The following is a 19,132-nucleotide window of genomic DNA, read 5'->3' on the forward strand; positions in this document are numbered from 1 at the left end:
GTTTTTATTCGTTGACGAAAGTGTCGATTCTTTTCGTCATAGTTTTTATCTTTTTATGTAGTTTTTATTTAGTCATCGTCTCGTTTTCGTCATGAAAAAAAGGTTCTTTGACGAAAACTATGACTAAGTGGTTTTAATGTTATGGCTGATCAGTGTTTGTATGGACATACACATGTACATTATAAAATGGTATCCCACTACCAATGAGATCTACAATTTAAATCTTAGCAGGGCTATTAACAGGTTCCACACAGACATGGTTGACCAAGTCTGGAAGGGAATGACCAAACAGCATAACCAGTGGTAGGTGCACTTGTCAGTGTGCTCTCAGTGCCAGTCCCAACCCCGGAAATAAATAAGTAAGCTTGCCCCAAAAAGAGCATCCTGCTAGATCAGGTACGTGGACGAAAATGATCCGCTGTGGCTACGCCTACATACAGGAGCAGCCGAAAGAAGGAAAAAGATGAAAGCTGTATTACTGTAGATCCCCCACTGTACTAAATGAATGTAAGCAGAAATTATGAGCTGAAGGCATCCTTTGGTTCATCTGAACATGAATCCAGATTTATAAAATATATTGGAGGTGAATTCATCAGACCAAATTATGTTTATAGATCCAGGTTTAGTGCTCATTATAGTAAAATACGGATCTTTGTGTTTCTAAATAACACAGCCATGAAGTCTAGCTTTGTAAAGCCTATGCCATACCGTCTTTACAGTTTGGATTAATTGGAACTTTGGCTGGCACCAATCTGATAGGATAAGGGTTCCTCCATGTCTGGAGGAGGGCACTAACTGCCCCCGTTCATAGACGTGAGCATACAGATTTCTGAGACTGGCTGGTCTCAGAAAAAAGAGAAACACATACCATTTCACTTTAAAATGACAGTGAATGACCTGTTTTATAATTAGGGCTTAAACTCACAATATCTGTATGTAAGGGTGAATGCTTTTCCATTCCGGCTTTCTCCAGTTGTGTATCCCTGGATGTGAACACATCTGGCTCTAATCGACTAGCACTTTTAAAAACTGTATTAAAATGCAGCCCTGTGGTGCCCAGGTGTCCCAGCGGGATATTCATATCTCGCACCCCGGTTCGAATCTTGGCTCTGCTACCGGTCAGCTGGGCGCCATCTAGCAGCAGACAGACACAAATTGGCCACCATGTCTGCTAGGTGGGGAAATGACCAGACTTTGGGGTCTTTAAACGCTGTGCAAGGACCCTGGTTAGCAGACAGAGGCGCCTATGTAGAAGCACAGGCGTAAAGAAGGGGTGCGCACGGGTCGGAGGGCACGTGAGCCACAATATACACTTGTTGAACGCATTTAGGGATCCAGAGCGGCAGAAGACAAATTGGAAAAAAATGCAGCCCTGTTTTTGAAATCATGCAGCTTTAAAAACATGTTGGGGCATGTAAACATCTGCATAAATAGAACTAATTTTAGCGAAAACTACTTCCCTTACTCCCTTACGACAGGCACATCTGACCAAGATGGTTACGAGTTTAATTAATAGCAGTTGATAAGTGTAGTTGTTTGATCCTGTGTGTGTAATGCACTGCACATTTTCTTCACCACAAGCTTTGACCATTTAAGAAATTCATGAGACCACACACTCCTCAGATGGATCTGTAGATGACATCTGAACAACATCGGCGTGACCTTGTGCGAGGCCCGTGATAAAAGACGAGACTAAGCAGAGCGGCAGAACCACTTTAATTGCTGATTAATGGCCTGAACAAAATTAACAGCACTCCAAGGAGAGACAAATTTGATACTGACTTTGGGTTAACCAAATCAACTGCTTCCTATAAATTCCTTCAAGCAAATAAGTGCACGCTTCGATAACATAGAACCCCCGGCAACACGAGTGAGTTAAATACATGTTAATATGTGAATCGAATATTGCTTAGTGGCCTTGAGCATTTCATCTGTGCAGCATACCGTCTGCACCAGTGACCTCGATGTTAGCAAAATTCACTAAGCGCCCACTTACAAAAACCTGTATGTGTGGGGAGGGGTGTAGGAGGAGGGGTAGACGGGGGAACATGGCAGGATATAATTGCGTTCTGTCTGCATCTTTTAGGAATTTCTGTTACTGGCATAGCTAGCATAGCATATGAAAATGCATAGACAGGGCAATGATGGAATGAATAGCTGTCGAGTGAATGAGAGAGCAAAATTGTTATAGAACACAGAACATGGTCAGACTACAAATAGGGAAGCTACAAAAATCATGGTCTTTATTTCTTCAAACACAGCAGAGGCAGAAAATATCATGGTGGTATACACCGATTAGGCATAACATTAAAACCACCTCCTTGTTTCTACACACATTGTCCATTTTATCAGCTCCATTTACCATATAGAAGCACGTTGTAGTTCTACAATTACTGACTGTAGTCCATCTGTTTCTCTGCATGCTTTGTTAGCCCCCTTTCATGCTGTTCTTCAATGGTCAGGACTCTCCCAGGACCACCACAGAGTAGGTATTATTTGGGTGGTGGATCATTCTCAGCACTGCAGTGACACTGACATGGTGGTGGTGTGTTAGTGTGTGTTAGTGAGTTTTTAAACACCTTACTGTCTTACTGAGAATAGTCCACCAACCAAAAATATCCAGCCAGCAGAGCCCAGTAGGCAGCGTCCTGTGACCACTGATGAAGGTCTAGACGATGACCAATTCAAACAGCAGCAATAGATGAGCGATCATCTCTGACTTTACATCTACAAGGTGGACAAACTAGGTAGTAGTGTCTAATAGAGTGGACAGTAAGTGGGCACTGCTGTGTCTGATCCACTCATACCAGCACAACACACACTAACACACCACCACCATGTTATTGTCACTGCAGTGCTGAGAATGATCCACCACCTAAATAATACCTGCTCTGTGGTGGTCCTGACCATTGAAGAACAGGGTGAAAGCAGGCTAAAAAGTATGTAGAGAAACAGATGGACTACAGTCAGTAATTGTAGAACTACAAAGTGCTCCTACAGTGGGGGAAATAAGTATTTGATCCCCTGCTGATTTTGTAAGTTTACCCCCTTACAAAGACTTGAACAGTCTATAATAAGAGAGACAGAATATCAACAAAAAATCCAGAAAAAAAACATTAAATAAAAGTTATAAATTAATTTGTATTTAATTAAGGGAAATAAGTATTTGATCCCCTACCAACCAGCAAGAATTCTGACCCCCACAGACCGGTTATGTGCCCATGAGGCACACAAATTAGTCCTGTCCCTGTATAAAAGACTCCTGTCACAGAATCAGTTTCTTCCGTTCAAATCTCTCGACCACCATGGGCAAGACCAAAGAGCTATCAAAGGACGTCAGGGACAAGATTGTAGACCTGCACAAGGCTGGAATGGGCTACAAGACCATCAGCAAGAAGCTTGGTGAGAAAGAGACCACTGTTGGTGCGATAATTCGAAAATGGAAGAAATACAAGATCACAGTCAATCACCCTCGCTCTGGAGCTCCATGCAAGATCTCATCTGGTGGGGTAAGAATGATTCTGAGAAAGGTGAGGTCAGCCCAGAATTACACGGGAGGAGCTTGTCAATGATCTCAAGGGAGATGGGAGCACAGTCACCAAGAAAACCATTAGTAACACACTTCGCCGTAATGGATTGAGATCCTGCAGTGCCCGCAAAGTCCCTTTGCTCAAGAAGGCTCATGTACAGGCCCGTCTGAAGTTTGCCAATGAACACCTGAATGATTCAGAGAAAGCTTGGGAGAATGTGATATGGTCAGATGAGACCAAAATTGAGCTCTTTGGCATCAACTCCACTCGCCGTGTTTATAGGCAAAGAAATGCCCAGTGGGGATGGTGTTCTTGGGGTCATATCCAGCATTTCTCTGCTCCCAGCTCCCTTGAGATCATTGACAAGCTCCTCCCGTGTAATTCTGGACTGACCTCACCTTTCTCAGAATCATTCTTACCCCACCAGGTGAGATCTTGCATGGAGCTCCAGAGTGAGGGTGATTGACTGTGATCTTGTATTTCTTCCATTTTCGAATTATCGCACCAACAGTGGTCTCTTTCTCACCAAGCTTCTTGCTGATGGTCTTGTAGCCCATTCCAGCCTTGTGCAGGTCTACAATCTTGTCCCTGACGTCCTTTGATAGCTCTTTGGTCTTGCCCATGGTGGTCGAGAGATTTGAACGGAAGAAACTGATTCTGTGACAGGAGTCTTTTATACAGGGACAGGACTAATTTGTGTGCCTCATGGGCACATAACCGGTCTGTGGGGGTCAGAATTCTTGCTGGTTGGTAGGGGATCAAATACTTATTTCCCTTAATTAAATACAAATTAATTTATAACTTTTATTTAATGTTTTTTTCTGGATTTTTTGTTGATATTCTGTCTCTCTCTGTTAAAATAAACCTTCCATAAAAATTATAGACTGTTCAACAAGTCTTTGTATGGGGGTAAACTTACAAAATCAGCAGAGGATCAAATACTTATTTCCCCCACTGTATATGTTAAGTGGAGCTGATAAAATGAACAGTGAGTGTAGAAACAAGGAGGTGGTTTTAATGTTATGGCTGATACTCCTTATTGCGACCCTTCCAATGGCTAGGCTGTTTGCCCTCTACCCCCATCATCGTACATAGCCAATTATGACTGTGTAGATGCCTGATCAGCCAATAGTACAGCTGAGATTTAGTAGCCAGGCTTGTTGGACATTACATTTTAAAAACAAACGGCTTCTCACAAGAACAGAACAGGTCTTTCTAAATGGTTGCTGGAAGCGTATGATTTTCTTTATATAACAGATTTTTATACCTGTTGGCAATTGTGGCTGAAAATGCATACATTCAAAAATTAGAATTGGTGTCCCATTACTTTTGTCCATATAGTGTACTCAACAGTTTTGTCACAATCGAGGAAAGTATCAGGCACCTCGTCTGACTGAAAAATCAATATTAAAATTGTGTAACATGCTAGGCATTAGATCCATTTCCATCAGGTCACTGTTGGGGCTCTAAAAGAACACACTCTATTACATACAAATACAGTAAATGAGGATATCCTGCTGACCTGGTGCTGACCCATTACCTGAGTTGCTAACACTTCTATCTCTTTAGGATAATTCCCCCTGGAGCCTGCCCTGCCCTCTCTGAAGGGCAAGAAACCCTGAGCACTCTGCACAATTATTCCTTTTCATTTCCCCATCCCTCGTTACACCGGATTAACCCACAACAGAAGAAGCACAAGCTGCTCCTCCTCTCTCCGGCCTGGCACTGAGTGACCCATCAGCCCCTCCCAGAGCAGCCATTTTAGAAAAAAAAAGCCTCCCTCCATTCTGCTGCACTCAGTCCGAGAACAGAAAGGAATGGGAAAAAGCAAAAGTGAAATACTGAACCTGCACTATAGATTGGAATACAAAAAAAACAATGTCACCTTTATTCTATATTTAATGCTTATGCAGGAATTAAGGTAACACTGGATACACAAAACAAAAAACAGCAGCACAGAACAGGCAGTTTGAGGTTTAACCCTAAAAAAGATGAGCTGGGATTCGAACCGACCTCTGGGGGTCGGCAGGCTAGCAAACGGCTCCTAAATGTGCCGGCTGTATCTATACGCCAGTCATTAGCGGAAAATTGAGCAAAGTTTATCTTACCGCAAATTAGGAACAAATTGATGTGGTGATTACCAATAGGAATTGAGCATTAAGCAGAGCTGTATGCGCATTATTTCCGCCACCATAAGTCTGTTTTGGCTTGCTAGATAATAGTTCCTACTAGAGATGGAAGAGAAGTAAGTTTTTGTGTCAAACTTATGAATGTGTAGGACACTCAGGTGGCGCAGCAGTAAAACACGCTAGCACACCAAAACACTCAGCTCTGCCATAACTGGGACCTCATAACTGATGCAATTACAACCTCTGCTGGCTCTCCGTAAACAAAGCTGATCCGCATATGAACTCGTGCAGGTGAAAAGATGCAGTCGGTTACTGCACACGTGTCGGAGGGGGCGTGTGTCAGTCTCACCCTCCTCAATCAGCAGTAGGGATCAGCATCAGTAGAGAGGAAGCGTAATGCAATTGGGTTATTAGATACAATTAGATTAGGTGGAAAATTGGGGGGAAAAAAAACAACTTATGACTGTGTAGATGCCCGATCGGCTGATAGCATCACTGACATTTGAAGCCCGGATCTCAGCAGTAGTGGGCTAAAGATGGAGGAGAAATACCTCGCTGTGTCAAACTTCTGCAAACAGATGCCAGTTATTGCAATGAACAAACACGATTTTATAGACAATTAATTTCCCTTCAGAATTTTTAACTTTAGCTGGAACGCATCTGATTTGTGGTAAAAAATGGGTGGGAAGGAATGTGATTTGTGATCAAATTGTTTTTCCTATACGATTTTTTTTGCTTGATGTCAGTTAAGCGATGATGACGCTTCCAGTGTAAACACAGGGTAATAAGCAATCAGGGCAATATAAGGCAAAATGATCGTTGCCGGTCTGACCGTAGGGTCGCAAAGAGCTTTAACACAGAGGACCACGCTATTCTTCCTGTATTTCTCTCCCACTGGTGCCAGCACCTCAACCATACAGTAGGAGTATGGTTGTGGTAGTAGTTGTGGTTGCAAGGGCAATGACAAATTCCCTCAACCAGCCCTCCCTTCCTCAGACACAGCCAGTTATTACAGCTATTAATATGATGTCTCAGTTATTCTTTCCATTTTCATTTCATTTTCATGTTATCACTGCTTTTCTGTGGGTCCGTTTTCCCCGGAATCACTGGCCGCAATGCAGTAACACACTCCGTACAGGACACCAATGCATCATAGGGCATTAGCCACCCCCTCAGACTTACTATACAGCCAATAGCAATAGCAGCTGATAACACCGGTGGGGATTCAAACTCATTCTGTTGCAAATGTTGTCCCTTTATGCCAAAAGATGTTTTCCATTGAGAGTAAAGCACCAGCTTACAATGTAATATTTAGCAATTATGAGCCATTAGCTAATCATCACACATCCAGTTGATACAGGTCACATTAAACAGCAAGTCCAACACAGCTTTAATTGTGCTGAAAGACGCTCTTAAGGGCCTTCAAACTTTCCGTAATGGTGCCAACTTCCATTTAGCAATCGTTCATTAGATAATGGATTATAAGTGTGAGAGGAAAGTACCAAAAATAGATTGTAATAGATTACAAGACATTAGATCTAAAATGATCTTTCTCTTTATACACATTAGAATTTCAAAGTCAAGAGTTTAAGACAAATATTTTAATTTGGTAAGTCTTAATAAAACTGACACTATGACACTTAATTGCTCAAGGTTTTTCTCAAGGTAATCTTTAATAACCATTAATTCTCAACAACAATAATGAATTAATTATTTAGTTTCCCTGAAATCAATGGGTGCAATGCAGTAACACACCCTAGACAGAATGCCAATCCTTTATGGGGCCTCGGCCACCCCCATAGACATAGCCACTCATGTCTGTATGTATGTACTGGGGATTTGAACCCGAACGTAATTTACCATTGTGCCACCCAAGAGCCTAAAAGTATTAATAACACTAAATAAAATAAAAATGATAGGATGTTAGACATAAAACAACAATGATTTAGTCTTGTGTTGTTGATTCAAATATTTGGCAACGAAAATTTAAAAAAGCCAATAAAGGCGCCCATGTGGTGCAGCGGGATATTCCGCTAGCACACCAGCGTCGAGATTGTAAACTCCTCGATTCGAAACTCGCCGTTGCCACCGGTCAGCTGGGTACCATCTAGCATAATTGGCAGTGCCTGCAGGGAGGGACGACCGGAATATGTGGACGGGGTCTTCAAAGCGCTGTGTAAGGACCCTGATTAGCGGATAGAGGTGCCTTCCGTTAAAGGCTGCATGCAGGTCAGAGGAGGTGTGAACAGCGATATACCCTCCTCAACAGCAAAAAAATTGGGGATCCCCCCCCAGCAGTGGAAGACAAATTGACTACACTAAAATTGGGAGAAAATGGGAGAAAAATGCATAATATGTATATGTATGTATATACAGTGTATCACAAAAGTGAGTACACCCCTCACATTTCTGCAAATATTTCATTATATCTTTTCATGGGACAACACTATAGACATGAAACTTGGATATAAGTTAGAGTAGTCAGTGTACAGCTTGTATAGCAGTGTAGATTTACTGTCTTCTGAAAATAACTCAACACACAGCCATTAATGTCTAAATAGCTGGCAACATAAGTGAGTACACCCCACAGTGAACATGTCCAAATTGTGCCCAAATGTGTCGTTGTCCCTCCCTGGTGTCATGTGTCAAGGTCCCAGGTGTAAATGGGGAGCAGGGCTGTTAAATTTGCTGTTTTGGGTACAATTCTCTCATACTGGCCACTGGATATTCAACATGGCACCTCATGGCAAAGAATTGGATTACTGGAATGCCCTGTGGTCTGACGAGACCAAGATAAACTTGTTTGGCTCAGATGGTATCCAGCATGTGTGGCGGCGCCCTGGTGAGAAGTACCAAGACAACTGTATCTTGCCTACAGTCAAGCATGGTGGTGGTAGCATCATGGTCTTGGGCTGCATGAGTGTTGCTGGCACTGGGGAGCTGCAGTTCATTGAGGGAAACATGAATTCCAACATGTGCTGTGACATTCTGAAACAGAGCATGATCCCCTCCCTTCGAAAACTGGGCCTCATGGCAGTTTTCCAACAGGATAACGACCCCAAACACAACCTCCAAGATGACAACTGCCTTGCTGAGGAAGCTGAAGGTAAAGGTGATGGACTAAACCCAATTGAGCACCTGTGGCGCATCCTCAAGTGGAAGGTGGAGGAGTTCAAGGTGTCTAACATCCACCAGCTCCGTGATGTCATCATGGAGGAGTGGAAGAGGATTCCAGTAGCAACCTGTGCAGCTCTGGTGAATTCCATGCCCAGGAGGGTTAAGGCAGTGCTGGATAATAATGGTGGTCACTAGAGATGGGACGATCGATCGACTTTCAATCGATATCGGCCGATTTTCAATCAAAATATGCTATCGACGATCGGACGATATTTCCCAAATGTAGCCGATCCGATCACTTGATATATAAAGATCACGTTAAGTTAACAGCTCAGTGAATTGATCCAGACTTTGCGCTACAAAACACGAACCATCACATCACCATTCATCAACCATCATACAGAAACCATCATGAAAGCTCTTCACGACCTAAAATAACATGATTAACGTTGTGCATCATACATACGATGCAATTTTGCTGACTGAAATATTTACTTTAAAAAGATAATTCAACCCGGTCACATCTGAGCCGATTCTATCAGCACGTTATATAAACTCCTGGTTCACTTTGGTAAATCGTAAGTGGTTCTTGCTTTTGATGTAAATGAGAACAGAAACGTTACAGAGCCAATCAGAGGCAAAAGTTTATTCATTACCAAATTCGTTAGTTCAGGATCATCTGCTAAACTTTTAGGGTAATCAGAACTTTTAGCTCCACAGACGGAACGAGTCTGACTCGGTGACCGCTCTGTGGTAATAGCGGTTTAATTAAGCTTTTTAATGTAAGAAAGTCACACAAAATGTTCTGTAGTAGCTGGTGTTTATTTAAAACCACAGCATTTATTAATAACAGTAAAAACGGAGAGAGAAACTTACGCGTCACAATCGACTCCTGAATCAGAATCATTTAAAGCGACACTGTGAACAAAGCGTTTTTTTAAAGAAACACACACACACGCTGTTGCTTTCGGTTTATCTTCACTGTGAGGTTTTTTTCAGACTAAACTGGATAACATTAAACCTGTGTGTGTGTGTGGTCAGTTAGACTAATAAGATATGTCTCCTGTGAGTGAAAAAAATAATTGTTTGGTTACTTTATTATTTACTGCTGATTTTGCGCAAAAAATTGCATGTCACCGCCCCCCGCCCCCCGCCCCCCCCCGATCGAAATCGACTATCGGCCGATTGCCCTGAAAGGAGATCGGAGATCGCAATCGATGCCAAAAAACCCGATCGGTCCATCTCTAGTGGTCACACAAAATATTGACACTTTGGGCACAATTTGGACATGTTCACTGTGGGGTGTACTCACTTATGTTGCCAGCTATTTAGACATTAATGGCTGTGTGTTGAGTTATTTTCAGAAGACAGTAAATCTACACTGCTATACAAGCTGTACACTGACTACTCTAAGTTATATCCAAGTTTTATTTCTATAGTGTTGTCCCATGAAAAGATATAATAAAATATTTGCAGAAATGTGAGGGGTGTACTCACTTTTGTGATACACTGTATATATACTGTATACATATATATATATATGTATATATATATATATATATATATATATATATATATACATCATGCATTTTTATCCCATTTCATATTATTTCACCCTGTTCTTCAATGGTCAGGACCCCCACAGGACCACCACAGAGTAGGTATTATTTAGGTGGATCATTCTCAGCACTGCAGTGACACTGTCATGGTGGTGGTGTGTTAGTGTGTGTTGTGCTGGTATGAGTGGATCACACACAGCAGCGCTGCTGGAGTTTTTAAACACCGTGCCCACTCACTGTCCATTCTATTAGACACTCCAACCTAGTTTAGTTGGTCCACCTTGTAGCTGTAAAGTCAGAGACGATCGCTCATCTATTGCTGCTGTTTGAGTTGGTCATCTTCTAGAATCTAGACCTTCACCAGGGGTCACAGGACGCTGCACACGGGGCGCTGTTGGCTGGATATTTTTGATTGGTGGACTATTCTCAGTCCAGCAGTAACAGTAAGGTGTTTAAAAACTCCATCAGCATTGCTGTGTCTGATCCACTCATACCAGCACAACACACACTAACACACCACCACGTCAGTGTCACTGCAGTGCTGAGAATGATCCACCACCCAAATAATACCTGCTCTGTAGTGGTCCTGTGGGGGTCCTGACCATTGAAGAACAGCATGAAAGGGTGTTGACAAAACATGCAGAGAAACAGATGGACTACAGTCAGTACTTGTAGAACTACAAAGTGCTTCTATATGGTAAGTGGAGCTGATAGAATGGACAGTGAGTGTAGAAACAAGGAGGTGGTTTTAATGTTATGGCTGATCAGTATATATATGTGTGTGTGTACTTATATATGTATATGTATATACACACACACACACACACACACACACACACATATATATATATATATATATATATATATATATATATATGTAATTGATTGGTGGGATGTTCTTCGCTAAACCTAGCAATCACACAGTGTAACCTTGGTGACAAAATTCATGCTGGTGACCATCATTTAAAATGACCCAAATGAAGACACCCTCATTTCCAGGAGACAGTTCTGACTCTTTGTTCTGACTCCTTTCTTAATACACACATACTACAGACCATAAATAAGTGATGTTGTAAATAAGTACATGCAGCCTCGGCCTGATTCATTTTCACCAAAGAAAATCTAATGCAACCAGTACAGACACCTTATCAGTGAAAAAGACTCTGGGTAACCAATTAGTCTTTAATGGTTAGAGGAAGGAAATAAAGGTAATAAGACATTACATTTACATTAAAAATGTAACAATGTTGATTATGTGTTTTATGAAGAGCACTGTCTTACCTTCCTCCTCCTTGATGTTTGGCTGTGGGGGGGTGGACTTCCTATCTGGTCGTGGGTCAGGACTGGCACTGGGCACTGTGGCTGGAGCGCGCTCAGTGGAGACCCATGCTGGCTCGGCCATATCAAGGTCTTCACTGCTTACCGAGCTCTCATCCTGAGAGGATGGGACAGACAGAGGGGGGTAGAAAGGAAAAGGGGGATGGGGGGAAAAGACAGATAGGGAAAATGAGAGAAAGATAAAAAAGGCAAGAAACAAAAGGATTAGAAAACGTACCTAAAAGAATTAAAGGATCTTGACAGAAATGTGCAAAATGTAAGCAAATCAAGATGATCTCAAGAGTGTCAGGGTGAAAGTGTTGAGAAAGACTGGGTGCAAGGCAGGGTGAGCCAATCCATCGCAGGGCTTCAGCTTAATGCCCCCCTCCCACCTCAGACACAGCCAAGCATAACAGCTTATCAGCCTGGCAGGCTGACAGCATTTTGGGTTTATATCTCAAAGGTGGTGGACTAGTGTAATGCACCACCCAAGTATCCTGTTGTATTTATTACTGTAGGTCATTTCTTTGCATTACTTTCTGAGGATGTTAACTACTAGTTAACACTTTGTTAAAGGAATGACTCTATTTTTAACTTTTACTAAAGATGCTCATAGTGGTCTGAAATAGAAAGAAGTAAAAAAAAAGCCAAAACAGAACTGAGAGGCCTGGACAGAACACTATTTTAAAAGGACATAAGGCAAAATGTATTTAGGGACAGACAAGTAGGATCATGGAGATTCATGTTGAGTCTGGTTCCTCTCAACTTTTCTTTCTTGTAATTTTTAATGTACAACCCCAAATCAGAAAAAGTTGGGACAGCATGGAAAATGCAAATAATAAAAAAACATAGAGTTTCTTACATTTACTTAGACTTTTATTTGATTGCAGACAGGATGAACCCGAGATATTTCATGTTTTGTTTGGTCAAATTCATTTCATTTATTAATAAACATCCATTCCTGCATTTCAGGCCTGCAACACATTCCAAAAAAAGTTGGGACAGTAAAGCATTTACCACTTTGTAATATTGCCATTCCTTTTCATCACACCTAAAAGAGGTTTTGGCACCGAGGATACCAAGTGATTGGGTGTTTCAGTTGAGTCGTCGTTGTCGCATTTTCCCTTTTAAAATTCGCCACACATTTTTTATTGGGGACAGGTCAGGACTGCAGGCAGGCCAGTCCAGTACCCGTACCCTCTTCTTTTGCAGCCATCCCTTTGTAATGTGTGCAGCATGTGGTTTTTCATTGTCTTGTTGAAAAATGAATGGACGTCCCTGAAAAAGATGACGTCTTGAAGGCAGTATATGCTGCTCGCTTATTTTTTTTACCTCATCACTAGCCCTAAATTGCACCCGTTCCAACTTTTTTTGGAATGTGTTGCAGGCCTGAAATGCAGGAATGGAGGTATATTAACAAATGGAATTAAGTTGAGCAGACAAAACATGAAATATCTCGGGATCAAACTGTCTGCAATCAAATTAAAGTCAAAGTAAACGTAAGGAACACTGCATTTTCATTTTATTTGCATTTTCCATAGTGTCCCAACTTTTTCTGATTTGGGGTTGTAGTTTTCCCTTGCCACTGTCGCCCTCAGCTTGCTCAACAGGGTTTTTAGGTTTTTGGTCCTGGATTCTGTAAAGTTGCTTTGAGACAATGTCTATCTTAAAAAAGTGCTATACAAATAAATCTGACTTGACTTGATATGTAAACTGATTATTAGAACGTGGACAGTACTGATGTTTTAAACTGAATTTAAAAAAATTTGATTTAAGCATCTAAGGTTCAGTGGGCGATGGACTGATGCCCTGTCCAAAGCCTTGAACCTATTGAGAGCTAGGAAAGGATCCAGCACCCCCCACGACCCTGATCAGGATATGTGAGGGAGTGATAAATTATAATAATAATAACAATACAGCTTTAACATCAAAATCTTAACATCTTAAAATCTTAACCCCCCCCCCCCCCCCCCCCCCCGTCATGACCTTTTCTGTCAAGTGCAGTAGATGCTGGCAGGTGAGAACACACCTCTCTCTCTCTCAATGGTTGATGGAAATGACAACAGAAAAAGCAAGACACTCACTGTGCTGTAGAGCTTACTGTGTTTCCAAAGCTTCAGACAAGCTTTGCCATCTGTTAAGGCTAATATTAGCATTTGTACTTCAGTCCTGCTCTAAAACCTTTCCTTTCCTCATCATGGTTTTACCTTCACATCAAACCATTCCATAAGTAAATGCGTTTTGGTGTGGACACCAATACCGGCCTTATAGCCAGTTCTGACAGCATATACCAGCCCCCAATTTTGCTTAATGTGCCATCCCCTCACCCATTTCCATCGTAACACTTTATAACCAACCCCCAGCCCCTACCAAACACACACACACGGCTTCGCCACTTCTTATTCACATCCTAATTACTCTATACCCCAAAAGCCACATTCCTACTCTCCCACATGACCGACACACAAATCTTCCTCTTATACTTTGATTTTGTGCATCCACCCATATGTTCCTATACGCAGTCATCCAGCACTTCAATTAAAAAGGTTTCGGGGATTCCAGTTTCATATTTAATGTTAATACACAAGAGTACCTTATTATCACCATGGGTAAAAACATGGTCGTGGATGCATGGGTGTACATACCATATAGATGTGTAGATACACTTGTACTGGCCATTGTGTCTATGATTTAAACACCACCCACCCCCACTCACCCCCACTCACCAAAACTGCCGTACTGGGTTACATACATAAATGTAATGATGTATGTACAAAGAGCTTTAGCAAATGCTTACTAGAACTGCTCCCACCACTAGATGACATCTCCTTAAAACTTAAAACCTTCACACCAAAAGTTGCCAAATGCTGATTTTTTAAAAGCATGGTTGATTTTCAAAAGGCTGGAATTATGTATACACAGGACAATAGGTGAAACCTGACAGGAAGGAGGATGTTTAGAAGATCACAGGAAATCTTTTGAATAAATAACACTCTCTACTGTATCTACTGCTAACTTTATCAGGCCTAGAAAGACTGAATGCGCTTTCACACACTTTTAAATGCAAGTAATTATGGGTTAAAGACCTCGTTGTGGGAGCCAATAGTGACGAAGGTCTCTAAAACTCTAGAACATGCTCAAACTCCCAGCAATGAATCTATGAATAACAAACATTCAGTAATGTTTCATGTGAAGTGCGAAAGCCTTGATGCCAAAGAAGCGCTACATAAAGGCATGAAGAAAACTTAAACCACCTCCTTGTTTCTACACACATTGTCCATTTAATCGGCTTTACTTACCATATAAAAGCAGTTTGTTGTTCTACAATTACTGACTCTAGTCCATCTGTTTCTCTGCATGCTTTGTTAGCCCCTTTTCATGCTGTTTTTAATGGTCAGGACCCTCCCAGGACCACTACAGAGTAGGTATTATTTGGGTGGTGGACCATTCTCAGCACTGCAGTGACACTGACATGGTGGTGGTGTGTTAGTGTGTGTTGTGCTGGTATGAGGGGATCAGACACAGCAGCGCTGATAGAGTTTTTAGACACCTCACTGTCACTGCTGGACTGAGAATGGTCCACCAACCAAAAATATCCAGCTAACAGTGCCCTGTGGGCAGCGTCCTGTGACCACTGATGAAGGTCTAGAAGATGACCAACTCAAACAGCAGCTATAGATGAGCGATCGTCTCTGACTTTACATCTACAAGGTGGACCAACCAGGTAGGAGTGTCTAATAGAGTGGACAGTGAGTGGGCACGGTGTTTAAAAGCTCCAGCAGCGCTGCTGTGTCTGATCCACTCATACCAGCACTAAACACACCACCACCATGTCAGTGTCACTGCAGTGCTGAGAATGGTCCACCACCAAATAATACCTATTCTGTAGTGGTCCTGTGGGGGTCCTGACCATTGAAGAACAGGGTGAAAGCAGGTTAAAAAAAGAATGAAGAGAAATAGATGGACTACAGTCAGTAATTGTAGAACTTCAAAGTGCTTCTATATGGTAAATGGAGCTGATGAAATAGACAGTAAGTGTAGAAACAAATGTACATGGCGAGCAAGATGCAGTCATGTCTGAACAAGGAGGCTGAGGGATGAAGCAATAAGCAGATATAGAGAGGAAGAAGGGAGGTTCTGGCAAATTGTCTAATGAGTTGAGAGAGGATTTAGCACACAGGGCGGCTCTCCAGCTTCCTCTGGCCTCATGGGACAGGGGATGAAAAGACACAGAAAGCAGGATCAAGTGGGAGCAAGATTGTAAAGCCTGGGTTATGGTTTCCTGGAAGAGCTTCACAAAAATCACCTGAAACTAACTTTTGAAAGCCTGTAGCGGTTACTGTTTATCAGAAAATAAATGTTTTAGCAATTCTTTAAGCAAAGTGGATGTGTTCTGAATGTTGTAGTGATAGACACAAATGTATCGCCTGTGGACATGAAAACGATTAATGTGAGAAAATAAAGAGAAATAGAGAGAGAGAGAGAGAGAGAGAGAGAGAGAGAGAGAGAGAGAGAGAGAGAGAGAGAAAACAACAGTCCGTCAGTCATTTCAGTATTTTTTGGGGTTGCTGCTGGTGGGATGATTAAAACAGGAAGGATTTTTAAGCCTCTCCTCAGTGCCGACTATTTCTAAGACTTGGCCCTAATACTTTACAGGGATATTCTAGTCGTAGTTTTCTAGTCAATATAGACCTATTTATATGGGGACATTTACACTCACTACACCATTAAATTAATACTTTACGTTGCTGTATGTTCACTACATAGCCAGAAGTATATGGATACCCTGACAGTTAGCCCCAAACAGCTTTACAAGTGTCAACTCTTACTGAGAAGACTCACCAGAGGATTTTGAAGTGTGTCTGACTCACAGTCAACAGTCCAATTCATTTCAAAGGTGTTCAAATTGGGCATAAAGCAGGGTAATGCACACTTGAGCTTTATGGAGCTCGCTTGTGCATAAAGCACAAGAAACAGGAAAGAGCTTCCCTCAAACTGTCAACACAAAGTTGAAAGCTCATTTGTTGTAATATTGATTTTATACTTCTGCTAGCAAAGGGTGTGGCTGAAACATATAAACTCATTAATTAGGAAGGGTGGGCACACATTTGGGCATATACAGGGTGCCCCTAAAGTCTGGACACACAGGAAATATCACTAATAGAATAGTAGGCCTTTATTTTTCATATATACCTATACAGACGTACAGTACAACGAAATTCTTTCTTGTTTGGACGCTGGGGTCAGCGCACTGGGTCAGCCATCATACAGCACCCCTGGAGCAGACAGGGTTAAGGGACTTTCTCAAGAACCCAACAGTGGCTGTATGGCAGAGCTGGGAGTTAACTGAAGTTAACTATATGTTTACTAAAATACCACTGTCAAACTATAACTATAACTAACTGTAAACTATATGTTTACTAAAATACCACTGTCAAACTATAACTAATTAACACTAACTACAGTGGGGCCAAAAAGTATTTAGTCAGCCACTGATTTTGCAGGTTCTCCTACTTAGAAAGATGAGAGAGGTCTGTAATTTTCATCATAGGTACACTTCAACTATGAGAGACAAAATGAGAAAAAAAATCACATTGTAGGATTTTTAAAGAATTTATTTGTAAATTATGGTGGAAAATAAGTATTTGGTCATTAACAAACAAGCAAGATTTCTGGCTCTCACAGACCTGTAAGCTCTTCTGTCCTCCACTCATTACCTTTATTAATGGCACCTGTTTGACCTCGTTATCTGTATAAAAGACACCTGTCCACAGCCTCAAACAGTCAACCATGGCCAAGACCAAAGAGCTGTCAAAGGACACCAGGAAGAAAATTTTAGACCTGCACCAGACTGGGAAGAGTGAATCTACAATAGGCAAGCAGGTTGGTGTGAATAAATCAACTGTGGGAGCAATTGTAAGAAAATGGAAGACATACAAGACCATTGATAATCTCCCTCAATCCCGTGGGGTCAAAATGATCATGAGAACGGTGAGCAAAAATCCCAGAACTACACGGAGGGACCTGATGAATGACCTGCAGAGAGCTGGGACCAAAGTAACAAAGGCTACCATCAGTAACACACTACGCCGAGAGGGACTCAAATCCTGCAGTGCCAGGCGTGTCCCCCTGCTTAAGCCAGTACATGTCCAGGCCCGTCTGAAGCATGCCAGAGAGCATATGGATGATCCAGAAGAGGATTGGGAGAATATCATGTGGTCAGATGAAACCAAAATGGAACTTTTTGGTAAAAACTCAACTCGTCGTGTTTGGAGGAAGAAGAATGCTGAGTTGCGCACCATACCTACTGTGAAGCATGGGGGTGGAAACATCATGCTTTGGGGCTGTTTTTCTGCAAAGGGGACAGGACGACTGATCCGTGTTAAGGGAAGAATGAACGGGGCCATGTATCGTGAGATTTTAAGCCAAAACCTCCTTCCATCAGTGAGAGCATTGAAGATGGAACGTGGCTGGGTCTTCCAGCATGACAATGATCCCAAACACACCGCTTGGGCAATGAAGGAGTGGCTCCGTAAAAAACATTTCAAGGTCCTGGAGTGGCCTAGACAGTCTCCAGACCTCAACCCCATAGAAAATTTGTGGAGTCCGTGTTGCCCAGCGACAGCCCCAAAACATCACTGCTCTAGAGGAGATCTGCATGGAGGAATGGGCCAAAATACCAGCTACAGTGTGTGCAAACCTGGTGAAGACTTACAGGAAACGTTTGACCTCTGTCATTGCCAACAAAGGTTATGTTACAAAGTATTGAGTTGAACTTTGTTAATGACCAAATACTTATTTTCCACCATAATTTACAAATAAATTCTTTCAAAATCCTACAATGTGATTTCCTTGAATTTTTTTTTCTCATTTTGTCTCTCATAGTTGAAGTGTACCTATGATGAAAATTACAGACCTCTCTCATCTTTCTAAGTAGGAGAACCTGCACAATCAGTGGCTGACTAAATACTTTTTGGCCCCACTGTAACTAACTGTAAACTATATGTTTACTAAAATACCACAGTCAAACTACAACTATAACTAACTGTAAACTATATGTTTACTAAAATACCACTGTCAAACCACAATTATAACTAACTGTAAACTATATGTTTACTAAAATACCACTGTCAAACTATAACTATAACTAACTGTAAACTATATGTTTACTAAAATACCACTGTCAAACTATAACTATAACTAACTGTAAACTATATGTTTACTAAAATACCACTGTCAAACTATAACTATAACTAACTGTAAACTATATGTTTACTAAAATACCACTGTCAAACTACAACTATAACTAACTGTAGTTAACTACATGTTTACTAAAATACCACTGTCAAACTACAACTATAACTAACTGTAGTTAACTACATATTTACTAAAATACCACTGTCACACTACAACTATAACTAACTGTACACTATATGTTCACTAAAATACCACTGTCAAACTACAACTATAACTAACTGTA

The 19,132-nt window shown here is 41.5% G+C and overlaps 1 protein-coding gene across 1 annotated transcript in view; it reads right to left on the reverse strand.

The window, feature by feature from the left end:
- Nucleotides 1-19,132, reverse strand: part of nol4la (nucleolar protein 4-like a) — an 85,264-nt gene that overhangs the window by 16,135 nt on the left and 49,997 nt on the right. Inside the window, exon 5 of the mRNA XM_062998736.1 lies at nt 11,617-11,770. Coding sequence (XP_062854806.1) covers nt 11,617-11,770 — 154 coding nt within the window. The remainder of the gene's footprint in view (nt 1-11,616; nt 11,771-19,132) is intronic.

Source organism: Trichomycterus rosablanca, chromosome 7 (assembly GCF_030014385.1).
Source record: "Trichomycterus rosablanca isolate fTriRos1 chromosome 7, fTriRos1.hap1, whole genome shotgun sequence".
Classification (NCBI taxonomy): domain Eukaryota; kingdom Metazoa; phylum Chordata; class Actinopteri; order Siluriformes; family Trichomycteridae; genus Trichomycterus; species Trichomycterus rosablanca.